Source organism: Lutra lutra, chromosome 10, assembly GCF_902655055.1.
Source record: "Lutra lutra chromosome 10, mLutLut1.2, whole genome shotgun sequence".
Lineage (NCBI taxonomy): Eukaryota > Metazoa > Chordata > Mammalia > Carnivora > Mustelidae > Lutra > Lutra lutra.
Genome location: NC_062287.1, coordinates 100,417,069 through 100,445,048, shown reverse-complemented (window position 1 = coordinate 100,445,048; position 27,980 = coordinate 100,417,069). Strand labels below are relative to the sequence as shown.

General features: G+C 35.6%; 3 protein-coding genes across 3 annotated transcripts; all 3 read right to left on the bottom strand.

Annotated features, from left to right (window-relative positions):
* Positions 1-4,141: 4,141 nt before the first annotated feature.
* On the bottom strand, positions 4,142-5,083 carry LOC125079849 (olfactory receptor 8H1-like). Its single transcript, XM_047693576.1, has one exon. It carries the CDS (start codon positions 5,081-5,083, stop codon positions 4,142-4,144), a length of 942 nt encoding a protein of 313 aa, XP_047549532.1.
* Positions 5,084-12,354: 7,271 nt separating this feature from the next.
* LOC125079848 (olfactory receptor 8I2) lies at positions 12,355-13,287 on the bottom strand. Its single transcript, XM_047693575.1, has one exon. The coding sequence runs from the start codon at positions 13,285-13,287 to the stop codon at positions 12,355-12,357; it is 933 nt and encodes a 310-aa protein (XP_047549531.1).
* Positions 13,288-26,689: 13,402 nt separating this feature from the next.
* LOC125078349 (olfactory receptor 1052-like) lies at positions 26,690-27,749 on the bottom strand. Its single transcript, XM_047690844.1, has one exon. The coding sequence runs from the start codon at positions 27,626-27,628 to the stop codon at positions 26,690-26,692; it is 939 nt and encodes a 312-aa protein (XP_047546800.1). The 5' UTR covers positions 27,629-27,749.
* Between the last annotated feature and the right edge of the window lie 231 nt (positions 27,750-27,980).

Below are 27,980 nucleotides of genomic sequence, written 5' to 3'. Positions count from 1 at the left end.
GAAACAAATGAAGCACAGAAAAAGGCAAGAAGCAGGTACAATTTTAAATCAGATGGTAAGGGATATTCTTATTAAGAAAAGAATAAGAAAAAAATCTTGCATTTGCACTTGAAAAGGAAGTTTTAATACACATTTGCTTATGAAAAGGAAGTTTCAGGGTGAAGAGATGAAAAAGGATAATTCTAGGGACTGTTGAGACTAATGTGCACAGGGAGAGCTAGGAGTGCACAGTTTTTTTTTTTTAAGATTTTAAAGATTTACTTATTTTAGAGAGAGAGCAAGCACAAGCAGAGGGAGGAGCAGAGGGAAAGGGGTAGAGAGATAGAGAGAGAAGACGTAGATACTTTGTTGAGCACAGAGCCTAATGTGGGGCTCCATCCCACAACCCTGAGATCATGACCTGAGCTGAAATTAAGATTTGGATGCTTAAAGGTGCCCCAGGAGGTCATGTTATTGAAACAAAGTAAATATGATGAACAATATGATGTTCAATAATATGATGACAAGGAATGAGTTATTAGATGTAAGGAGTGGAGACAACATCATTTTGGATCAGTGGGTTTCTGTAAAAGTTTTGCTTTTTATTCTTAGTGGGATGAGAAGTCTGGTTGGATTTTTAGAAGTGATATGATCCAATTTACTGTTTTACCACTCTGGCTTTTACACTGAGATTAGATTCAAGAGAGCTAAGGTCAAGGGGCTACAGCAGTGCTTCTGAGACTGTAGTCCTTTAGGCCAGTGTGGTGACAGAGAATGTGCTGAGAGATAGACTCTGGATATATTTTGTATTTAGGGTCCACATAGGATGCCGTTGGAGTGGATGTCAGGAGTGTGACATAACAAGGCAATTATGGATTATTCTTAAATCTTTGCTTGAAGGAATAGAAAGATTGCTTTCCACTATATGAGATTAACATTTGGATATTGCTAGTACCTATCTTGTGAAGATAAATTATGTTAATATATACATGAATATATGCCTCTGAGTATTGTCTAGCATACAGTAAATGCTGAAAAATACATTATTGGTATCATATAGATACCATATCTGTCAATTATTTGGAAGCAGACACAGCTTTTCATATTTTTTCATGCTCTAGTCTACTCTTATGTTCTTTATCATATTTGTAATAAATAACATTTTTGCATGGCAAGAAGAATATATCTTAAATTATGTCTGGCCACATCCTATGTACAATATGGTATGCACTAATATAACAATCTCATAGGGCAAACACAAATAGTCTAAATCTTCTATATCATGCATAGATTATATTACATATTTGTAATAACATACACACTTCCTAAATTATATTATAAAGAAGATGTGGTAACCCTACTTTAATTACAATTTATTTTAATTTAATTAGCATCTGTTCAACTTAAGTGCTATCTACAAAATCACAGAATCTCTTAGCCATTTTTGCCAACTCAAACCAACAGGATACATTTCCTAATCATAAAAGTATACATCAACAGAAACAAAAGGTGAAAACATAGTTTATAGAAAAGAAAAATGAAAAGACCTATAAATATATTAAATGACATAGTGAAGATGCAAAATGAATGGCCAACTATAAAAGCATATTATTAAGCAATAAGTATTTGTCATATACTTATTACTAATTACAAACAAAAACAAGGAACAATAGCAATAAAGAGTCTAGACCACATGGATACCAAATCAAAAATGAGTCATGGTAATTTTAAGTGGAATGATATATGAGAATGGAAATTTTAAAATAAACTAAATGGAGGAAAATAATGCATATTTAAAAATTTGAATAATTTTGTTGACATTTTGAGTTAGTGAAAAACTTTTAAACTTGTAATTTATAAAAGAGAAATTGTACTTTTGCATTTTATTTTAAACCTTTAGAAATTATTTAGGAAAAATAGTAAACTATAGTTATATTTCAGAAATAAAAATTTTATATTACTGGTTGAAATGAAAACTGTCTTATCACAAGAGTTTAAGCAAAAAAAAAATCAAATTCTTGGAAAATGGAAGAATACGCTCTTAACATCTACACAGCAGAGAAAATGAAAACTAGCTCGGATTAGGTGGGGGGATAAAGGAAAAATATAGGAAATTTCAGCACTATGACTACAGTTTATGCGTTGCTACAAATTCTGAATTCACTATCATTTCCTGGTTTTACAACCTGTCTCTGTTAAAAAGGATTAGAACAAATGAGTAAAACATTTAATTCAAAATTTATTTTTAGTGATCGTAGCAAACCTATAAAACTTAGGAGAAACCTGTAATATAAACACACACACGCACACACACACAGAAAAGCAGCAGTTTCCTAAAGTTTATTGACAAGTTACAGAAAGGTAAGTTTTTTAAGTATTTAGCAGGTAGCCACCAAAGAGATACCACTGTATACAGATTTTTAAATTGATGCATTTACATTTCAGATTCAAAGCCTTGCAAGAGGAGAGTTCTTCATTTTTTCCCCCAAATATCCATACACATACATCTCATATTTCAGTGACAAAGGCATTATCAAAGGTTAAGCTTGTAAGTGTATACAGAAAGCTGCTGAAAAGCACATAGAAAATGACAGAAATTTTGCTTATATAAGTAATATATGCACATGTGTTCATAACTATAGATCCAGAGGAACACACACAAAGCTGTTAATGACTGCTAAGGCATTTCTATCCCCTTCTTCTTGTTCATGGTGTCCATGGTTAGCATGTTCTCCAATGTTAACAGACACCATTTTAAATTCAAAATTGTGAAAAGCTGAGTTTTTCCTTAGTTGTTTGTCAATTAAATTAGCCAAAAGTAATTTATAAAACACAAGGGAATATTATCTTTTTTAAAGATTACTTATTTATGTATTTATTTATTTATTTATTTATTTTGGGAGTGGAGAGAGCTGGAGGAGAGGGAGAGAGAGAATTTAAAGCAGACTCAGTGAATGTGGAACCCAATGCAGGGCTCCATCCCATGACCCTGAGATCATGACCTGAGCTGAAATCAAGACTACGCACTTAACCAAATAAGCCACCCAGGTGCCCCACAAGTGAATTTTTTTTTTTTTTAAAGAAAAAGCCATTGTGCATTAAAAATATTACAGGAAGGGAAATGGGTGGCTCAATTGGGTAAGTATCTGTCTTCAGCTCAGGTCATGATCTCAGGGTCTTGGGATAGAGCCCTGCACTGGGCTTCCTGCTCAGCTGGGAGTCTGCTTCTTCCTCTCCCTCTGCCTCTCCTCTGCTTATGTGCTCTCTCTCTCTCTCTTTCTGTTTGTCAAAAAATAAATAAAATCTTTAAAAAAATATTGCAGGAAAGTAAGGCTTCTAATGATACTGACCAGCATCTATTAGAACTTCCTTGAATGCTTTACATCCATTATCTGATTTAATCTTTATAATTCAGTCATTGGCCCTAGACTTATTATTTATCTTGTGCAGTTGAGGAAACTGAGGCTGATTCATTAAGGGTTATACAGCTGAACGTTAGTAGAGTTAAAATCCAAATCCTTGATTCCATAGCAATTTCTGGTAATTGCTGTATTTTTTTCTCCATATAGTAAATGAAATAGCTTCTGAAACTGCTATCATTGTACCCCAAATGGAGCTCTTTTCCATAATAAAATTCCCTGAAGTTAGACTGTTCATGGGAATTTGTATGAAATTGTTTAAAAGACAACTATATTGTCTCATTTTGCATATCAGTTGCTCTTAAAAACACATATATTATTTTTTAAAGATTTATTATTTATTTATTTATTATTTATTTATTGGGGAGGCAGAATGAGAGGGAGAGAGAGAATTTCAAGCATAGTCCACACTGAGCATGGAGCCCAAGGAGGGGCTGGATCCCATGACCTTGAGATCATGACCTGAGCCAAAACTAAGAGTCCGAGGCTTAGTCCACTGAGCTAGCCAGGTGCTCCCAAACACATATATTTAGATGATAGATTTAAAACATACCTAATGGCTTTCTATTATAACTTGGAATTTCTAAAGACATCTTCCTGGAAATATCCAAGATCATATTTGGAGAAGTAAAGGATGGTTTGATGGAAATAAAAACAAAGGATTCAGTTGGTTTTGGAGACAAAGGAAATACACTGTAGAGAGGATGATGCAGGATGAGCTTAAAAGTTTAGCATTGCTTATTTCAAGTGCCCAGAGCCCTCTCCCTTTTCATGACTCTAATGAAAGCATTTTTCACTTCTTTGTTCCTAAGGCTATAAATGAGTGGATTCAGCATGGGGATCACAATAGTGTAAAAAACAGAAGCCACCTGATCCTTTCCCAAGGAGTAAGAGCTACTTGGCTTTAAATAAGTAAAAATCATAGTGCCGTAAAAGATGGTGACTCCCAGGAGATGAGAGGCACATGTAGAGAAGGCTTTTCGCTTTCCTGAAGTGGAAGTAATTTTCAGGATAGTCGACAGAATGGACACATAGGACACAGATATCGTGATAAGAGACACCATTAGGGTGGAGCCAGCGACAATAAATATCATGATTTCTATGTCATTTGTGTCCGTGCAAGACAGGGCTAAAACTGGGGATGTGTCACAGAAAAAGTGATGGATTACATTGGAGTCACAGAAATGCAATCTTCTCATGCAAAGCACATTGACAAAGGAGTCCGCAAAGCCAATTGAATAGGACGCAAAGACAAGGGAACAGCAGAATCTCGTGGACATAACCACTGGGTAGTGCAGAGGATTGCAGATAGCAACATAGCGATCATAGGCCATGGAGGAGAGAAGGAAACATTCTGTGGCCCCCAAGAAAACGAAAAAGTACATCTGGGTGAAGCAGCTCACATAGGAAATATACTTGGTGGAGGTCAGTAAGTTCTCTAAGGTTTTAGGTAGGATGACAGTTGAGTAACTGAGGTCCAGAAATGAGAGGTGACTGAGGAAAAAGTACATGGGGGTGTGCAGCTGGAGATCCAGGAGGATTATCAGTACCATCCCTGCATTGCCCAGCACGGTAACCAGGTATATGAGCAGAAACAGCATGAAGAGGACCCGCTGGACCTCTTCAGAATCTGTCAACCCCATAAGAATGAAATCAGGCACCTGTGTGTTATTCTTTGTACCCATAGTGCCAGCTGCTGTGCACTGTGAAGAAATCAAATTTTATATTTAGCAGGAGTGACTTCCAAAGGGTTTGTGTTTATAGGAACCACATGCCATATTTATAACTGTGTTTCTAGAAACTCATGATGAGTGGTTTAAAGACCATGATCGAAAAACAATCTTAATTGGATTGCCAACTATAAAAGTAGGCATGAATTGACATTTGAATACAATATAATTAAAGCTACTATATCGAATAATTAAAATGAGACTGATCCAGTTCTAAATACGTCTTAATGCATTTAGTTCTTGTGAGACTCTTCTTCCATAGGTGTCACTCTTAGCCACAATTTTTTTAAGACAAGAAAAAGGGCACAGTTTGAGTAACTTATTCAGAGCCAGTGCTCTACAGTGTTAGCACTCTGATTCTACCGAGATAGACTGTCTCCAGAAAGCATGCATATAATACTATATCCCTGCTTACAATAAATTTCAACAAACCTGGAAAAAAAGTTGGGTATACAACAAACGGTGATATAAAAACAAGTTTTAATTATTGTGTCTTTTTTTCAATATTATTTAATACAAATTACAGATTTCAAATTTAGGGGACTTTAGTAAGATATATTAAAATTATAGACCACATGTTAGTTTTAATTTTCAAAAGATAGGATATTTTCTTAACCTGATTATTCAAAATTAACTATGGTCTTTATTTATAGACTCTGATTCCATTAACTCTATATTTCTGATTTCACAAATCCTGGCATTATTTGGGGTAAGGTCTAAATGAGAGGTATATGCATACTATTCTGATAATGTCCCCATTAAATTCGATCCTAACTAAAGACCTCTAACTTTGAGAGAATAATACTTACTGTGAACCAGATTTGGAGAAAAAAAACCCTTCCAATATTATCTGCTTAGAAGTTTGTCAACCTCAAATTTTTCTCACAAATCAAATTTGATAACCATTTGAGTTGAAATTTTCTGTGATATAATACTTGTTTTTTTTGAGATAACTTCTTTTTAAATTTTAGTGTATTCATTTTCTTTTATTATGAGACAAAAATTAAGCAACCTAGAAATCTTGTTCAGGTCCTGGTCAAATGGAAAATTTGCCAGGAAATTATTTCTAAAAAGAATACCAGGAAGCTAGAATGAACATAAGCAGAGCAGAGTATGTCTTGCCCTGATAATTCCAGGGCACCTCATATACTGGGGACTGATGATAATCTGTTGTATGGTCATCCCTGTGGACCAATTTCCAAGGAAGATTGCTTGGCATGTTTCCAAGAACAAAAGTTCAAGGACTAAATGCGGCTATGTTCGGTTTGAGAAAATAGTTGCCTTTTCCCTTAGAAGCCACACAGTGAAGGGCCTGATGGTTTGATTTTCCTTCGTGATGCTCTAAATTTTTGACCGGGGTAGTGAAGAAACTATTTCTGCTTTTCTTGCTTTCAAATTCATCAATTGTTATCTAAGTTTTATCATTTTATTCCCTCTGCTCCTTTTGTGGGGAAGGAAAAATAATCTTTACTTTTCTAGATTCTGGTTTTAGGCATCCCTCTTCTCCCATAATAAATAACATATTAACAAAAGAAAAACAAAAGTTTAATAACCTGAATGATTCTTTTTTACATGGGAGATTGCAAGCAGAAAGAGTTAGGTGTCCTCCAAAAAAGGGACAGGACAAAGCTTTCTTAACATGAGAAAAATCATTTTAGGTCCTGGCTGTCTTGTGATATATGCCTGACCAGCACTTCTTAACCAAAGCATATTCTTGGGGTTTTTTTTTTTGCAGAATTTAAACCTCTTTGAGCACTCAAATACTGGACCAATTGGAGCCAGAGAATTGATGACACTAACCTTTGCCTGCCCTCCCCAGACTTTGATCAGCCAGCACCTGGACTCTCTCACCTTAAGATGACTCTCCACCCCCCAGCCCCCAACCCCCCACATCCCCCCATTCTATGCTGAATCCCCTATTGTGTAAGACCCTTCCTGAATATGCACTCACCTTTAGCTTCAAATGTCTCTGCTTTTGTTGTTTGAGGAAGCATTGTTTTGGGAAATATTATTATATCTATAGACTCTTAACAGGGGGAAACAAAAAAAATACAAAAAATAGTGATACAACATGTTAGGAGGGGAAAGTACTATAAAAAACTAAAATGTGAGGGATGCCTGGGTGGCTCAGTTGGTTGGACGACTGCCTTCGGCTCAGGTCATGATCCTGGAGTCCCGGGATCAAGTCCCGCATTGGGCTCCCAGCTCCACGGGGAGTCTGCTTCTCTCTCTGACCTTCTCCTAGCTCATGCTCTCTCTCACTGTCTCTCTCTCAAATAAATAAATAAAATCTTAAAAAAAAAAAAAAAAAAAAACTAAAATGTGGAACAGCTTAGGGAATGGAGAGTCCTGGAGTAGGGACATGAGGAAGGAATCAGAAATCATGTGGGTAAGGTAGGCTTCAATGAAAAATTGGCATTTGAATGAAGATTTGAAGGAAGGAAGAGTTAATCATATTGATACATGGGAGTACAGTGTTTCAGACAAAAGGAACATCCATGCAAAGGCTCCATGCATTGGATGGACCTTGCAGTTGGAGGAATAGCAAGGACTATGTGGTATCATTCTGTGCTGGGGGCTGGGGCGACCAGAGAAATGCCAGTGAAGTGTCTGTGGAGAAAAGCAAAGGGAAGAGAGTGCTTGGAGACAGTTGGACTTAACTCTCTTAAAATAATCTTTTTTTTTTCAGGTAGAGGGCCACACTGAAAGAAGTGAAGTAGACACAAAAATATCTGCAGAAGTGAGATTCAGGCAAATGGAATAGTAAAAATAATGTATTGCAAAATTCATTTCTTCTTCCAGAAGCAGGGGTCCATCTTGTCAGTTCAGATGGAAGAATGAACACAGGAGGTTCTATGAACCCCAAGCATAGGACCAGTCAAAGAACACATAAGCCTAAACTCAAAGGATAAGGATGCTTGTCCTTCAAAGGAACCTAGAGGACAAGGAGTGAGCCAGCATTACCCTAGAGATAGAATCATCAGATGTACCTAATGAACTCTCTGATATAAAGAATAAAGAAATATTTTGAGATTCCAAGTCTCTTGAAATGGAAGAGACCTCCAGAGGACCTGAGGAAGTGACACCAGGACAGTTGCTAGGATGACCTCATGGGCTTCCAGTCAATGCCTTCACCTACTCAGGAGACTGTCTCAGATTTTGCCCTTAAAAATCCTCACTTGCAAGGCATCAGGTGTTCAGGACTTCAGAGAATTAGCTCGCCATTCTCCTTGGTTTTGCCCCTCCAATAAATAGCCTATCTTTCTCTACTGCGAAGGCTTAGTGTCTGGTTTTATTGGTTTGCTGTGCATTAATTGAACAAACTCTCCCTTGGTTTAGTTACATTCCTAATGTTTTACATCACTTTATTTTGGTACTAATTGTGTAAAAAACCACACTGGAGCTTGTACTTTTTTCTCCAAATTTTTATTTAAATTTCAGTTAGTTAACACACAGTGTAATGTTGGTTTCTGGTGTACAATTCAGTGAATTTAGTGATTCACCACTTACATACAACACCCAGTACTCATCACAAGTGCCCTCCTTAATCCCTGTTTAGCCCATCTTCCACCCACCTCCCCTCCAGTAACCCTCAGTTTGTTCTCTATGGTTAAGAGTCTATTTTTTGGTTTGGCTCACTCTCTCTCTCCTCTTTTTTTTTTTTTTTTTTTAACCCCATGCTCATTTGTTTTGTTTCCTAAATTCCACATGAGTGAAATCATGTGGTCTTTGTCTTTCTCTGATTCATTTTGCTTAGCACAATACTCTCTAGCTTCATCCATGTCATTGTAAATAGTAAGAGTTCATTCTTTTTTGTGGCTGAGTAATATTCCTCTGTGTGTGTGTGTGTGTGTGTGTGTGTGTGTACATATATACATTCTTATCCATTCATTAATTGATGGACATTAGGGCTTTTTCCATAATTTGCCTATTACTGATAATGCTGCTATAAACATTGGGAGTTTGCACTTTGACTCACCCTGATAGTCTTTGTCTTTTTAGAATGTATTACACTTAATAAATATAAAATCAGTTATATTTTCTTTAGTATTTTTATATTTCTTAATATCACTATTTCCAGTTTTCTTTCCTGAAATGAATTTTCCTTTCTTATTTGTTGTCTTTAGTCATTTTCAGACAGCTTATCTACCCATTTTGAAAGGGAAAGATCCAGTGCAAAATCCTGATTTATTCTACACTACTTTCTCCAATTATCAGACAAAATTCTGACATTTCTTTCTGAATAAGCCTCAAATCTTTGTATGAGCACAAGTGTGAGTCTAACTCTACCTGATATCAAGAAGTCAATTTTAATCAATATGTTTTATTTTCATTGAGCAATTTGTTGTTTCTTCAGGAATTTCTGCAAGACTTCTTAAAATAAAACAAGTTAAGAAGAATAATCTTACGATTTTTTGTTTTGCTATAAAAGGTATGTTAAAGGTGGTGAAATAGAACACATGGTCAAGGAATACACAGGTTTAACAGGTATATGACAAAGGCACCACAGGTTTAACAGCCTGAAAAAAAAAAAAAGAATACTCAGTAACATTCAGTATCTTTATATTGAGGCCTGATGCAGCAAACATATTTTAAATTGAATAATTTTTCCAGCATATTTTTTTAAGAAAAAGATAACTGGCAAATTAAACATACTATGATCATTTCTGGGACACAGTCCTAGAGATTATGGAGTTGGTTTCTGGATTGGCCAATGGCAAAATTTCTGGGAGAGTCTAGCAGAAGGAAGGACTGAAGAAAAGAAGAAAAGACAAAGATAGGCATGACCCTTGTGAAAAGATGTGTATTACAGGGTCCAGAAGGAAGGTACAAAATGCATCTGGAGGAAAGAATAATGGGAGGTAGACCAGCAAGAAACATGAAGAACATATTGAAAAACATAAATGGGCATTTAATCATAATTTTGGACAAATAAAATATATTTCTACTTCTTACAATGAGCAAGAGAAGTGTGCTCTGTTTTTGCTCCTAGGCAGAGATCACCAAGAAAATATTAATAATATAGCAAAGCAATTAGATACATAGCTTTATTCATGTTAAACAAATATTAAATCTTGAAATTATTTACAGCAGAATACACATACAATGTAGCATACATACATACATACATACAATAATATACAATTACATTATATGTTCTAATATAAATCATGTGCAAAAGCCACAAAATTATAAAAAATTGAGCATTGTATTTAAAATGCATGGATGAAAATCTTTGGTGGAAAAAGGAAGAAGAAGGGAAATATAATCAGTTTAACAGTTCTCAATGATGATGAAAAATCTTCAGAAGGGCCAATCTGAATCTGACACTATGCTTAAAAGGAAAAATTTCTCACGTAGGCTTAATAAAAGGTGATTTTAATGAGATAGATAGTAGCCTCAGTAGGTCCATATTTAAGTATAGTATGTTTCATAAGTTGTTACTTATAATAGTTTGTAGGGTAAAATCTTGCATTGTAAAATGAAATTTGCATGAGTAAGACCCTAGTTATATAGATCAGAGAAGAAAATTAAAAATTCCAAAGCAAATATATGTATATACGCACATATAGATCCTTTCACGTACATTACCATCATCCACTCCCAAGACTGAAAACTGATTTTCTTTCTTTCTTCATTTATTTCTCTTTCTTTTCCTTCCTTCTTTTCTTTCTTTCTTTCTTTCTTTCTTTCTTTCTTTCTTTCTTTCTTTCTTTCTTTCGACTTTATATATTTGACAAAGAAAAAGACAGTGAGAGAAGGAACACAAGCTGGGGGAGTGGGAGAGGGAGAAGCAGGCTTCCAGGTGAGTAGGGATCCCAATGTGGGCCTTGATCCCAGGACCCTTAAAGACCTGAGCTGAAGGCAGATGCTTAACGACTGAGCCACCTGAGCACCCTGACAACTGATCTTCTTAACAGGAGGTTTGTTTGTGGTGTATGATATATGAGGGTACTCCAATTATTTAAAATCATATATATCAAGTATAATTCTGTGTATACTTATTTCTATATCCCAACCACTGAGGGAAAAAATCCTTTGAAAAGAAATATATTTGTTAATTACTATGCCGATTTTAACATATAAATGAGAAATGTTTTTGAAAGAATTCTAGAGATAAGAATTTTCAATTAAGCTGATAATTTTTTGAGTGCCAATATACACATGACTATCCAGATTCTACTCAAGAAAGATATAAATGGAGAAAGGCAGCATGTTTCACCTTTATGGATTGATCACTGTACTTCTACCAGCAAACAGACAACTAAGAAAGTATTTACCTCCATATTTTGTCCATGTTACATTTCCTAAATATGGAGAGCACAAATATGAATAAGCAAACTCTTCTCTGAAAGAGCTTACATTCTTGTTGGACAGAAAAAATATAGATCACACTAATTTTCTTGAAGTTCTTCATCAAATTTATCAGCTGTTCCTTTCAACATACATTTTAAACTGATCTGCAGTTCCTTGGTTTACTGCTCAGTGATTGGTAAAGGCAGTACTGAAGGACACATCTTTTCCAGTGGTAACATTTTGTAACAATGCCTGGGGGAGTCCATTAATTGCGGTCTCTTTTTAAGGAAAAACAAAATAAAAACCCAGTTTCTCCTTTTAATACTATAGACTTCACCAAGCATCTCTGCCTGATTTGGAACAGCAAGAATCTCTATAATATACTTCCAAATGCCTTAGAAATTGTGCCATAGCTAGTGCTTTATTTACACACACACACACACACACACACACACACACACACACACACACACACAAAGGCACACACTGAAATGCTTACCAAATGTTTGAACTTTGGGAAGCACATTATGTTTTTTTAGAAATTAAACTCTGCTGCATTTGATAGAGACCATACTCCGTAAACATCATTTTCTTTGTCAGCAAAGCTCACGTTTCACAGACAAATGGTACAAATTTTAACTGTGTGATAAAACTAATCCACATGACAGGAGATTTTCTATATTAACCAGTGCCTGTTGTCATGGTGCTTGATATATATAATCTACATACTGAAATGAACTCCTAATATACCAGTTTAGTATTCAATATAAACAAATAAAGTAATAATTCACCACCCAAATTTCAAGTCTCTAAGTTATCATTTAGTTTATGTTAAGCCTTCTGAGTTTACATCAAGATTTTCCTGACTTGGAGCAATTGAATGCCTGAAGCCATCTAAGTGTGTTTTCATGGTAATGTGCACAGATGTGTCATGACAAAAGTTTTCTATGTATGACTCTCAGGAGAGCATTTTTCACATCTTTGTTCCTCAGACTATAGATTAGTGGATTCAGCATTGGAATGACAATGGTATAAAAGACAGATGCTACCTGTGCCTGGGTCAAGGATGATGTGTTATCAGGCTGCAAATACGTGAAAATCAGGGACCCATAGAAGATAGTTACTCCCATGAGGTGGGACGCACAGGTGGAAAAGGCCTTCTGTCTGCCTGCTGCAGATTGGATCCTCAAGATGGCTAAGATGATGGCAGTGTAGGTGACCGTGATGAGGAGCAGGGAACTGAGAAGTGTGATCCCAGCTAAAACAAAGATGACCATTTCTGTGCTGAAGGCATCTGCACAGGACAGGGCCAAAAGAGCTGTGGTGTCACAGAAGAAATGATTGATGCTGGAATCACAAAATGCCAAGCTGCTTATCACACAGACTGATACCAGAGAATTTGTGAAGCCTATTGCATATGGCAGGACTCCCAGCCAGTTGCACACTTTCTGGGACATAATCATTGAATATAATAAGGGATTGCAGATTGCTATGTAACGGTCATAGGCCATCGATCCCAGAAGAAAACACTCACTGCACACCAACCCCACAAAAAAGTACATTTGAACAAAGCAGGCAACAAAAGAGATGGTTTTCTGTTGGGACTGGAAATTTACCAGTGTCTTGGGTGTTACGGTGGAGGAGTAAAATATGTCAATGAATGCTAAGTTGCTAAGGAAAAAGTACATTGGGGTGTGAAGTCGAGAGTCTATTCTGATTAACGTGATGAGCCCAACGTTTCCCAAAACAGTGAACAGATAAATAAAGAGAAACATTAAGAAAAGACTGACTTGCAGTTCAGGGTGATTTGTAAATCCAGAAAGGATGAAGAAGGTCACCTCAGTGAGATTGTTCCCAGTCATTTGTATCAACTCAGGCCTTTGACTTACCTGCTGAATGACAGTAATGAAAATTAGAGAATGATTCAAACTTAAAGACCTAATAATCAGAGTTTACTTAGACTCTGAGTCAATAATGAGACAGTAAAAGATGGCAAGCACATAGTTAGTGACTTCGACTTAATTGAGAATCTATACATGATTTTCCATTTTTTTAAATTAGAACTGGCAGATAGTAGTAAAAACTTCCAAGCTGACAGTTGTGTGGAATTGGTAGCCCTCTAAAAGATAGCTATCTGGAAGGATTTTTGGAAGAGACTCCCCCTGGTACGCAACCTCTTCTACCTCAGCCTATCGTTGGGCCCCAAATCATACATTTAGCAATTTATCTACTGGAATTAATTATATGATACTTTTAGAAAGTATAAAGGTTATTAAGGAGAGAAGGTTCTATAATTTGTGAATTTAATGATACCCTTGTGTGGCAGTCTTAATTTGTCAACACCTAACAGATACTTTATAGGGTCACATCTATACATCCAATCATTTCTTTGACTCAATAAAGCTTTGTTAAATGTTGTAAGAAAAAAAATATAAAATATCCTGCTTACTTTATATGTGAATGCTAAAATTCTTCATACTTGCTTTTTTTGTCACATATGCTTTCTATTGGCTAGCTAAGGCCAAACACGAATTCGTGTATAATATAGTCAAATTGTTTTGCATATGCACTCAGCAAACATGTTTGCTCCCAACATAAAGCACATGGTTATTGATGACACCAGGCAATAACCAATGGGTCACCCAAAACAGCAGTTTCCAAGTCAAAACTAAAAAGACTATAAATAGTAAAATAAATGCGATTTGCTATATTTACAACAAAGGGTTAAAATACAAGGTGATCTTATTAGAAAATCAGAGAACATGTTTGCCTAATTCAGTTGACATAAATATGGTGGATAATGCAAGTTTGTTTCTGATGTTTGACACTCCATCTGAGTGGACCCAAAGGGACTTGACGTTCTATCAGTTAGACTTAATCATTTGTTAATAGTGTCCCACCTTCACAAGAGCCCCTATTCTTTACCAATTTGTTTAACAAGCATTTAATCAATGAAGGAATTTTGTCTTGCCTGTTATTAGAAGCACTTTTCTTAAGTCTTACTAGAAGGAATAGGCGAGCATGTAAAAAGGAAAAGGTTTACAGTGTGAGAAACACACACTCACACACACACACAGAGTTACAGAAAGAAGATGATAAGATTAGACTCACCTGGGAATTAGTTATCCAGCGGACACCTTCTCTGTGAGACATCTTCCAGTTATTTTCAGGTTAATCAGAGGACAGAAGAGAAAACACGCAATATTCACCAAATTCACCATTAATTTTGACATACACTTGCCTCATTTACAGTTCTGGATCTCATGAATTGTTAATACGATGGCTTTGATCTGTTGCTGTGGTTTAGCCCAGAGCTAATTTTCCTATATAATGGACCTCTAATAATTTTATGGAATTGATGAAAAAAATACTGGTGTTGAGGACAGTTCTGGGTAATGTGTCTATTACCTTCCATTGATAAAATAGAATAAAACAGCTAAGTTAACTAAGATAACTTTATTTTTATATGCTTTCTTGATAATTAAAATTTAATGTTTTAGCTCAAACCTAGATTCATATTCAGGATTTGTCTTGTTCTTCATATATTTTTAAAGCAGTCTCAAAACAAAGGATTATCTTCAGAAATCTAGTGTGTTAACAGTCTTCTCATAGCAGCATCTGTTCCTTAAATTCTCAAGCTTGTATCATAAGGGAATTGGCCAATTAGCATCCCTTGAGATTTGCATTTTAATTGTACCCCAAAGCCTATCCTTAATTTGCCTGAGATACATTTCCAGTAGAAGTTTTCAGAAATACATATTCCTTCCTTTTGTATTATTTCAATTTAAATGGTTATATAAACATACTGAAAAATGTAATTGATATAGTTTTGAAACTTGGGTTTTTTATATTAACATATATGTAATATATACATGATACATGTTTATATATTATAAATGATATACTTAAATATATTAAAATATTATATAATATATTTGACTATAATATAATATGATGTGATACATAATATACAATCATATATTTAACAACACATATACAATGATGTGATATTACATATATGCAACATATATGCATATATGATGTAATTATAATATAATGTATATATCATACATATGTGTATATACGAAGCTTTTCTAAAGCACTAAATATTATAAAAATATATGAGATACACAATGTCAGAGAGTATCAGATTACTGTTGCTTCTGCCTGGGCTTCCTAGACAACCCTCCCAGCAAGGAAAAATAAACTTTTTCCTATTTACTGATCAAATGGTATTATTATATATTGAAATTATGCTACTACGATGTCAACAAATCATCTACATATTTATTTTTATTGCAGGCACTGAGTGACTTTTAGCTGACTGTGTTCAATGGTGCATGCACAAAATCCTGATTGAGAACAAGCGTGCTATCTAGGAAAATAAATAAGAAACTTCAAGTAAAAAAATCAAACTCTACTCTCTGCTCTGAGTTTCATGATTGGCTGATAGGAATTCAATTTACATCATTATCCCATTTGTTGTTTGTTTATTTTTTTGAAGAAACTTCCTAGACCCACCCCTAAAAAACATTCTTAGTAGGATCAGACCCACAAAAGTAAATTTTAAAAAAATTCCTCATGTCCATGGATGATTGACAAACATCAGGTTTGAAGGATCTACAGACTTGTCTAATTAAATTATTTTCTTCTGTAATTCTTATAGTCTCTTATTTACTTATGTTTACTTAAATTTTGGTATTATGACGATGAAACCAAACAGATTCTTCATTGGGAACTGGAAAAATGCATCTCTAATCCTACTTGTCATTCAGAGATTCTTAAGAAGGAATAAAATCTATTATATATGTACCATACCATTTCTAGATAATCGGTGTACTCAGATATTGAGACAAAAGAAATGGAGTAGGTGTTTGGTCTTGCTCTTCTATGTATCCTGAAAAAATAAGACTTTGAAAGACTTGGATTGTATACCTGAAAACTCATTTTTCCACCCATTCTCTTACTCATTTTTTCAATGAATGTTTTTATATATGTATGTATATATATATTTTGAGAGAGAGAAGGAACAGGGAGGGAGGGGCAGAGGAAGAGAGAGGATCTTAAACAGACTCCACGCCCAGCACTGTGCCTGACGTGGGGCTCAATCTCACAACCCTGAGATCATGACCTTAGCTGAAATCAAGAGTTGGATGGTTAACTGACTGGGTCACCCAGACCCTTCAACATATATTTATTGAGCATCTATTAAGTGACAGGTACAGACAAGACTGTTTTATTGTATTTTACTTTATTGGGCTTCACAGGTATTGTGGGTTGTTGTTATTGTTTATTTGTTTTTTAACAAATTGAAGGTTTGTGGCAACTCTGTGTCAACAAGATTGTAGGTGTCATTTTCCAATATCATTTACTCATTTCATGTCTCTTCTTCACACTTTGGTAATTCTTGCAATATTTGAAATGTTGCCATTATTATATTTGAATTGCTGCAATCTCATGATAAAACTTTAATGATGAGGAATTGATTCTTATGAATGAGCAAAGAACATGATTTCTTTCTTTTTTTTTTTTTAAAGATTTTATTTATTTATTTGTCATAGAGAGAGGGAGCGAGCATGAGCACAGGCAGACAGAGTGGCAGGCAGAGGCAGAGGGAGAAGCAGGCTCCCTGCCAAGCAAGGAGCCCGATGTGGGACTCGATCCCAGGACGCCGGGATCATCACCTGAGCCGAAGGCAGCTGCCCAACCAACTGAGCCACCCAGGTGTCCCAAGAACATGATTTCTTGAAATGGACTCTACTCATGGTGAAAAAGCCACAAAGACTATTGAAATAACAAAGGACTTAGAATATTACATACACTTAGTTGATAAACCAGTGAGAGGGTTTGGGAGAATAGACTCCAATTTTAACAAAGTTCTACTGTGAGTAAAATGTTATCAAAAAGAATCACATGGTGGGGCACCTGGGTGGCTCAGTGGGTTAAAGCCTCTGCCTTTGGCACAGGTCATGATCCCAGGGTCCTGGGATCTAGTCCCGAATCGGGCTCTCTGCTCTGCAGGGAGCCTTCTTCCCTCTCTCTCTCTCTCTCTGCCTGCCTCTCTGCCTACTTGTGATCTCTGTCTGTCAAATAAATAAATAAAATCTTAAAAAAAAAAGAATCACATGGTATACATATCATTTGTGAAAGGAAGAATCTGCTGAGGTAGCAAACTTCATTGTCATCTTATTTTAAGAAATTGCCTCAATGACTCCAAACTTTACCAACTACCAGCCTGATCAATTAGTTGCCACCAACACTAAGGCAAGAATTTCCACCAGCAAAAAAAAAAAAAAAAAAAAAAAAATATGGCTCACTGAAAGCTCAGATGATGGTTAGCATTTTTGTCAATAAAGCGCTTTTAAAGTGTGCAGACTGATTTTCTAGACAAAATGCTATTACACACTTAACAGACTACAGCATAATGCAAATATATCTCTTATAGGCACTGGGAAACCAAAAAAATCATTTGACTCACTTTATTGTACGGATCTAGAATCAAACATGCAATATCTCTGAGGTATGCATGCATTATGCTTTCTCAGACTTCAAAGATGAGAATGATCTTGCCTCTGCTTTCACATCACTTAGAGTTAGTTGCTTCTTTCAAGATTCAAAATTTGGCTCAGTTCTTTGGTAGTCTGATATGTGGTGAACCTCTAGGCTTATGGTTGACTATGGTATAGGATCAGTGGACATTTAATAAATTTAATGAATGTCATCTCAGTTGAATTCATATTTGCTCTTATCAGCCATTTTGAGTTCCAGTTGTCAGCTAGATTCAGTATTTTATTTAGATACTTTTAGATTTACAGTTTTGAGTTGTACTTTATCCAGCTTTATAAAGTTAACATCTTAATCACAGTACAAATATTGCCACTAAAAAAATTTACATTGAATCAGTAATACTAACTAAACTGTGTATTTTATTCAATTTCACCAGTTTTTCCACAAATGCTTTTTTTTTTTTCCCCCGTTCCAGGATCCAATCCAGAACATTGTGCTGGGTTAATGTCATCACTCCCTAGTCTCCTGTGATCTCTGACTTTCCCATTTTCTTTCCTTTTCTTTTGTGACTATGAACTTGTCAAGATTACTCATCAAGCACTTAGTAGAAGATTACCTGATATTTTTCTTGTGTTTAAATGGAGGTAATTCATTACAGGGAAAATATGCCAGAGAGGTGGTGTGTTGCCCTTTCATCTTCTCTGGGGATACATGATGTTAATGAGTGATATTACTAGTGATTTAAACTGGATCACTTACTTACTATAGTGTCTGTGGGAATTTTTCACCATAAAGTTAGGACTTTGCTTTGTAATTTATATACACTTGAGGAAGATAATTTAGACTATGTAAATATTCTCTTTATTCTTTTGGGCACCCACCAAAATGTTCCCTCTGCCAATTATTATTATGTGGTTTTTGTTGTTATTGTTGTTGTTGTTGCAAATTTCCATTTTCCCGTTCTTTCAATTTATTTTATTTTTTACTTATTTATATATTTATTTTTGGGAAAAGATTTAGATTTAGGCTGCTGGACTCAGTTTAGATGATCCTGATTTTGTTGGCAACATTCAAAGTATCATCTTCAAAGAGCCAGTGGAACATACACCTTCTTCTCTCCATTGGGCCTGAGGGTGTTGACCTTGGGCACATCACTGTCATAGAGCTTCTTGACAGCCTGTTTGATCTGGTGCTTATTGGCCTTGACATGTACAATGCACACAAGGAAGCTGGTGTCTTCCATTTTCTTCATGGCTGAATCAGTTGTCAGGGAGAACTTGATGATGGCATGGTGGTCAAGCTTGTTTCTCCTGGGGTGCTCTTTGGAGGATATTTGGGTTGCCTTGAGAGAGCAGTGTCTTGGGCCTTGAGAAGGCAGGTGATGTGCAGGTCATTTTTTGTGGCTGTGGCTGCCTTTTAGTCTTCTTGGCCTTCAAAGACTTTGCTTTGGCTTCAGCTTTGGCAGGAGCAAGTGTTTTCTTTCTTCACCTTCCCTGCCACCTTTATGAAAGGACCTTTCAACATATTTTAAATGAAATTATTCTGTAAGGAAGAGTTGTTCTTTCTTGTGTATATTTATTTCGTTAGCTAGTTATATGGATATGCACTCACTATAATTACTTTTTCTTTGGATTATCCAGCACTACCATCATTAATTTTGTTGCTTAAATTATTTCAGGTCTGCTATGGAACCATCATTGAATTAACTCTTAACATACTTTATTCTTTGGTCATGCTTTTTTTTTTCCTCTCACCTCTTACATTTTGGCAGAACAATAAGCTCCAGGCTCATCTTATATTTTCCTGAACTCAGCTCCAGAAACAACTACTTCTCCAAGGAGCCTTGCCATCTTTTATGTATTTGGAATCCAGAATCTGGACTGCATATTCTATTTTTATGTGTGCACCCATATTTTTCTCTTAAGAATATGTCACACATATTCTTGATGCTTTTGAATTTCCAAGTCTCTGTAATTATAACTTTTCAAATGAAGACTCTGTGTTATAGTTAAAAATGTATAGATTTAAGAAACATAATTCTGAGTTTATGTCTTGAAATACCATTCACTACCTTATGACCATGTGAACGTTTCTTAATCTCTTTCATCCTCAGCATCCGTATCTACAAAACGACAAAGTAGTACCTGCCTCATGTGTTTGTCAAGATGAAATTAAATACTATATACAAAATATCTTGTATAAATGAGGTTGCAATAATCTATTACATCTGTACACCCATGTTTATTAAACTGTTTTCTACACCATTGGACATTACATTCATCATGATTTCTCTCTCTCTCTCTCTCTCTTTTTTTTTTTTTAAAGTAATTCAGAGTAAATGTTAACTTGTTTCCTTTAGCTAAGTACCAGAAGCACTGTTTTGGGACCAACTTAGAACTTTTTGTTACATATTAATGGAAAACAGTCTAGAGTGGTTTGACAAATTTTAATTTCAATGAGGATTGTCCTTGATCATCAGTGTCATCATATTTACTTCCATTGACCATTTATATCTTTTCTATAAATAGATATAAATCTATATGATTTATATCTTTTTATATATAAGCTCCTTATATAATAGAGCTCAATAAATGAAAGGTTATTTTGTTAGGTATATATTTCATTACTATGCATCTGGAATAGTTCCTTATATCTTTGTTTACTATTTATATGCCCAACACTTTAAATATTATTGAAAACCTGACTCTTAAAAGTGTCTGAATTTTTTTAACTGTACTAGATGGAAAATCTCCTAATTTAAAATTTGTCTTTATTTACTCCTCAGTATTAAATATGCTATTACATCATAAGTAAAAACAAAACAAAACAAACAAAAAACAAAAAGCACTCTTTGAAATACTTAACTCACTGATTTATTAAACAAGTAAGTAAGTATTATAAGTAAGTATTGACAAACAAATAAGTATTGTGTACCTGCTATCTCAAGATTACTATCCCAGTAATCTTGAGACTATGAAGTTGAGTAAGATGCAGTCTTTTCCTTACAGGACTAAACTGTTCAGGGATGCCTGGGTGGCTCAGTCATTAAGCACCTGCCTTCGACTCAGGTCATGATCCTGGGTCCTGGGATGGAGCCCCACATCTGGTTCCCTGCGCATCGGGAAGCCTGCTTCTCCCTCTCCCACTCCCCCTGCTTGTGTTCCCTCTCTCGCTTTCTCTCTCTGTCAAACAAATAAAATATTTTAAAAAATTAAAAAAGAACAGGAATGAAGAGTAAAAACAAAAGTTCACAATCCATTGTCACAATACAGTGCAATCATAGAGAAATGGAGGAAGTAATCTAATTTTCTCAAGGATGTTATCAAGAAGATCTTTAGAAAGATGGGAGTTCTTGCTCTTGGCCCTGGAGAATGATTAAAGATAAGTATAAATTATTAAAATGAGAGAATGTATGTGGCATTAAGGGAAGAATTATGACCAAAACCTTTTTCTGATATAAGAATAGAGACACAGGGAAGGGCAGGGAAGTGACGGAAGAAGTCAGAAGACTATTTCAACAGTTAGGGTTCAAGAACACAAGACCTGAACTGAGACAGCAGCACTGATGATTAATGAAGGAGAGGAAACTGATTTTAAGGGTATTTGGGAACCAGAGTCAATAATATCCAAAACAATAAATATTTGAATAAAGTAAGATAGACAAATCTATGCTGACTTGCTAGATAATCGACTGGTGTGATTGAATGTATGGAAATACTTTTGTCCAGAAACAGAATAGTATAAGAATAGAAACTAGGCACAGGTACCATAGTGAGATTACTTTAAAATGCTGGGTTTTAGGAATCCGAAGGACATTCATAAAAATAACTATATTTCTTTGGTGAGTATTAAATGCTCAGATATCTAAAAAAAGTATGAATGTGACTCTCAGACTTTCTTATTTCTCTTATTTAGCCTGCAAAAGAAATTGCTCTATAATGCCATTTACAATTATAAGGGAATGGGAATGAAATTCAGACTGCCACTAATTACCCGACAAGTAATAGTTGCATTTCCTTCTCTTCAGTACTTGGTTTTCTCACCAGAAGAACAGATTATAACATCTCGTCCAATTTTGCATTTCTATAATTTTGAAAAAAGAACATGGCACCAAAAAAGAAGCCATCTTCAGCTCTTTGAAATTCCTAAGTTATAAACTATTTAATATCCATCAGCACAATGCCTAACTGTTGAAATGGCATTCAGTCAACACACATAACATCCATCTGATAATTAAAACTGCTCCCTTCAAACTCTCACCAAATTGTTGTCCGTCTTTGGCTTGAATCTTTCAAGCTATCTTTATTCTCTATGCATCTCCCTTGAACTCAGGATATCATATATTGCAAAGCCTCATTACATTGAGTTGAATGTATTTCCACACAGCTTCAAGTTAGGGTTAAAGATATATTTCTTTGATTTCCAAATGCACTTAATTCAATTTTTTTTTTTAGTTTCTTATTTACTTTTTAAAAAAAATTTATTTAATTTCTTTCTTTTTATACTTTCTTAAATCCGTCAAACCCTGTAAAACAAATCTAATCCCTTCTTTTTATGACATTTTTTCAATAATGAAGCAATTACAGTCTGTGCCCTGACCTTTTCAATTCCATATACGTCTACATGATATGTTTTTATCTGCATTGTTGTTTTCTCCTGCAAAAGAACTTAAATAAATTGGAACATTGAAATGTGTAATATTTACATCTATGTATATTAATTCAGAATTGTCTGACCACTGTTCATTAAAGTAGGGCCAAACACTTTAATGCCTTAATTTTGCCATACAAACTGTCTATCTATAAATAGCTTGATATATAGATACCTTTAGATGTCTATAGATAGATGTCTATCATTAGCATTCTACTACTAATGGAGGTTTTAATAGCAACAAAATCAAACATATATCTTCAGGTTGGCTATATATCTAAAGAAAGAATTCATTCATTTTCATGTCATCAAATTATGTTAAATTATACTGCTTTAATTTTAAAAACCATAACCAGAAACAAGATCATCACAAAGCACAGCCATAGATAAAGCAAACTTCAGGGAAAACTTTGGTTGGTTAAAGTCCTTTACGGACTGTTGGAGAAACTATCTTATTATATAACTAATGTCCTTCCAGATCAGAGAAGTTAATTTTTATTGCTCTTTTATATATCAGCCTTAAACTATTAAGAAAATTCACTCTGCCAGTTTATAACTTTTGTAACAAATATTTAAATACATCTATGTTCTGTGTGGGTTTTTCTTTTTTATTAAAGACTTTAGGGGTGCCTGGGTGGCTCAGTGGGTTAAGCCTCTGCCTTCGACTTAGGTCATGATCTCAGGGTCCTGGGATCGAGTCCCGCATAGGACTCTCTGCTCAGTGGGGAGCCTGCTTCCTCCTCTCTCTCTCTGCCTGCCTCTCTGCCTACTCTCTCTCTGTCAGATAAATAAAACCTTTAAAAAAAAAAGATTTTATTTATTTGCTTGACAGAGAGAGAGAGAGTGAGAGAGGGAATGCAAGCAAGGGGAGTAGGAGTGGGAGAAGCAGGCTCCCTGCTGAGCAGGGAGCCCAAAGTGGGACTCTATCCCAGGACCCTGAGATCATGATCTGAGCTGAAGGCAGATGCTTAACGACTGAGCCACCCAGGCACCTCTTTGTGGTTTTAATGGTATTCCTAAACAATACCTTTATCTATAATTTCTCAGAATGCTTATTTCCATTGATTTCACTCTTTCTATTTGATTTAATATTCTGCTGTTTTCTTAATTTTGATCCATTGACCATGTTTTCAAGTCCTTTTTTTTTTTTTTGTAAGAAGAACAGAGGAAATTTATCTCCTCAAATTGCTTCTGAATCAATTAGTAATTTGGGGAAAAAGAGCACAATCATTCATTCTATCTTCATTAATTTTTACATTATGGGTTTCAACTTCCCTTATTTATGAAATTTTATTGTGAAGTACATTATTATCTATTTCTATGAGGTTAAATAACTAAACTTTTAAATAAACATAATTGTATTGATAAAAGAATTGGGTTTTATAGAAGGTTTTTGGAAGGTAATTTAACGAAGTATCAAAATAAATTTTTCTATGTATTTTACCAAAAAATTTCATTATCAGAAATCCATTAAGATGAAAATTAGAAAAATAAAGATTTATATACAGACTTTATCATTGTGATATAAATTTCTTTATAAAAAAACTCCAAAGTATGTAACACTGGGAGATGGACACCTTAGTAGGCCAACGTAACATTAAATTATAGTCTGTGATTATGAGATATCCAGAAAACTGCTTACCATTGTCCAAAATCTCCCTTATTAGGTGATAGTTTTGCTTTTGGATGCTTGATTATAACAATAACAGTGATTACTGAAAAGCTATTATATTAAAATATTTGACAATGGGATTATTCTGGAAGAAAATATGGACAGTATAGAAACAGTAAAATAAAATTTGCTTTAACACATTATATTACATATTTATCTAAATTTGTCAAGCACTAAGAAAAAAAAATTCCACAGACTTACAGATTTTAACAGGATAGATTTATTGCTATGAGCTAGATATCATTCCATTTGATAAACATTCTTTTTTTTTTTATAAACATTCTTTTCACACACTCAAAGCCATTGTTCACTAGCTATTGCAAAAGTGCTGTTAGCTAAAGTCTATGCTTACTTGCTTAACAATTGTGGTGACAACAATGATACTGGACAGAGTTCTTGATGCCCAGCTGAGTAAGCAGAACAATAAATAGTATATAGAATGATGAAGATATGCAACATGGGGTCCTAATAGTCATTTTGTTTAAGAAACTATCAGCATTTTCTTTTTCTTCTTTTTTTTTTTTAAACATATAATGTATTATTTATTTCAGGGGTACAGGTCTGTGATTCATCAGTCTTACATAATTCACAGCACTCACCATAGCACATACCCTCCCCAATGTCCACCACCCAGCCACCCCATCCCTCCCACTCTCCTCCCCTCCAGCAACCCTCAGTTTGTTTCCTGAGATTAAGAGTCTCTTACGGTTTGTCTCCCTCTCTGGTTCCATTTTTCCCTCCCTTCCCTTATGATTCTCTCTCTTGTTTCTCAGATTCCTCAAATCAGTGAGACCATATGATAATTGTCTTTCTCTGATTGACTTATTTCACTTAGCATAATACCCTCTAGTTCCATCCACATCGTTGCAAATGGCAAGATTTCAGGTTTCTTGATGGCTGCATAATATTCCATTATATCTATATATTACATCTTTATCAGTATTTTCAAGTAGCTGTTTTATGGAAGTTTCCTAAAGCCTGATTTTAAGTGAATCCTAATATAACCTGATATGACAGAATACCTTTGCATTGTCGTTTGGTATTTCTTTTAAACAACTGACACCGAGGATGCCTGGCTGGCTCCATTGGTAAGGCTTGCTGCTTTTGATCTCCAGGTAGTGGGTTCAAGCTCTATGTTTGTGTGGAGCTTACTTTAAAAAGAAATATTGAACAATGGGCAGAAATGGAATTGCCTGAAAAAGGAGCCTGTGGAGGGGCACCTGGGTGGCTCAGTCAGTTATGTGTCTGACGCCTGACTTTGGCTTGGGTCATGATCTCAGGGCCATGAGATTGCGCCCCACATCAAGCTTCATGGTCAGCATGGAGCCTACTTAAGTTTCTTCTCGCCCTCTCCCTCTGCCCTCCTTCCCCTGTTCACACACTCTTTCTCTAAAAAGAAAAAAAAAGAGGTTGTGGAATTATTTTTTAAGCTAAATATTCAGTTGTAACAGTTCTAGGTAAAGATGGAATACAAAGTACACACAGGGAATTCTATTTGTTTCTTAAAAATGGATGGAAGTCCATGTGCAAGTGTGTGGATATGTGTGTGCTTGAATTCTCTCAGAGGTTGATCTTGTCTGGTCTTGGGTGAGCATTGATGTCTACTGATCCCTTGTTTTCTCATTTGTGAAATAAGTCAGCTCCTCTAGAGTTGTAAAGCAGAAGGAAGATTGAGGGTACTTTCTGTAACCGATTTTCATTGAGTTAGTAGAGATCCAAAATAATTATTTGCAAATATAACAGATCCAAATTACATAGTGGCATAAAATTATTTTCAACTGGAGACCATTTGGATTCAATTGATGCATGAGAGGCTTTTTCAGAGTTTCTCTTATCTGACTAAAAGCAGGAACCTCTAAGAGTCAGGCTGCTGTAACTGCTCTCTCCCTGGGGTTTTGTCTGCCAAGAAAGAAGACAAAGAAGACCACTTGCCCCTTTATAAACGAGCAATCTCACAGAATCTTTTCTCTCTCCTTTGTTCCCTCAAAAGCCCATTTGGTCTTCCTACAAAAGCCTTTCACATACTAAATTAAGTATATGAACTCCCATTCTCTAACTATTGAACAATCTACTTTTTTTTGTGCATCTTATATACATATGAACAAACTCTGCCTGTTAATCTTGTATCAGTTCAAAGGTCCTCAAAGAGTAAACATAAGAGGATGGAGAAAATGTATTTCCTCCCAGGCAGAATGTATTGTGTGTGTATATGTACATATATGCATGCATACCTATTATATATATATATATATATATATATATATATATATATATATGTGTGTGTGTGTGTGTGTGTGTGTGTTTCCAAAAGCCAATAACGAATACATTTGAAAATACCATTTTTTTCCCTCCAACAAATCTCACAAGGATTTAACAATGCACCTGCCTACAGAATCAATAAACATTCCTTAAATTTTCTTCTTGAAAATTCACCGTCACTGAGCCAATATTCTTCTCAAAATAATTCTTTTCATTGCTTCTTTGGCCTCTGTGTTTCTCACACTGTATATCAGGAAATTCAGGATTGGCAGCAAAAGAGTATAAAACACGGACAGGATTTTGGCTCTATCCTGTGGGTAGTTAGAGCCGCTTCCCAGATAAGTAAATATCACTGTTCCATAAAAGAGAGTCACTACCATTAGATGAGATGCACATGTGGAGAATGCCTTATACCTGCTCCTTGTGGAGTGTAATTTCAGGACAGTGAGGAGGATTCCCAGATAGGAACTAACCACTATCAGAAAGGTAGTCACTGATGTCGTGCCAGAGAGAACAGTAAATAAAATCTTGCTGTACTGGGTGTCCAAACAGGACAGTTGAAAGAGCAGTGGGATATCACAGAAGTAATGGTTGATAACGTTGGGCCCACAGAAAGACAGGCTGAGCAAGCCGCTCAGGTGGGTAAGTGAGCTGGCGGAACCTACCAGGTAGGAAGCAGTCACCAAGTGGACGCAGAACGTGCGGGTCATGAGGCCTTTGTAATGAAGGGGGCGGCAAATGGCGACATAGCGATCATAGGCCATGGCTGCCAGGAGGAAGCATTCGGTGGTCAGGAACATGCTGAAGAAGGAGTACTGAAGGAGGCAACCACGATAGGAGATGACTTTCCATCCTGTTGTGTAGCTCACCAGCATTCTAGGAATAAAGACTGAGGCATAGCAGAAATCCAAGAAAGCCAAGTGACAAAGGAAAAAGTACTTGGGAGAATGGAGCTGGGCACTAGCCCAGATGACTGTGATAATGCCAACATTGCCCACCACAGTGGCGAGGTAGATTGAGAGAAATACCACGAAAAGGACAATATTTAGATCAGGGTTATCCGTCAGCCCCAGGAGAATGAATTCCGTTACCACACTGACATTTCTGTTGGCCATTTATGTGTCCCCCACTATGGGGGATCTGCAGGGAGCAAGAGAACAATGAAAATAAACAGCGTATAGCATGAATATGTGCATTCAGTCAACCAGCATTTTTAGAAAACTGCACGATCTTAGTTAACAATCACAGTCCAAAGGAAGTGGGAGAAGTCAGCCCGATAAGAGACTTTGGTTGATTCAAAGTTTCCTCTGGGGGTGTGAACTGACTTTATGCCCTGTGAGAACGTTGGAGGAATCCAAACTCCCTTGAAAAGCCTCATAGGAATGTAGGTTTAACAGAAAGAGTTTAGGAGATGGACCTGGGGTAACAGCATATTCCAGATGCCAGAACATAAGGCAAGGACCCTGT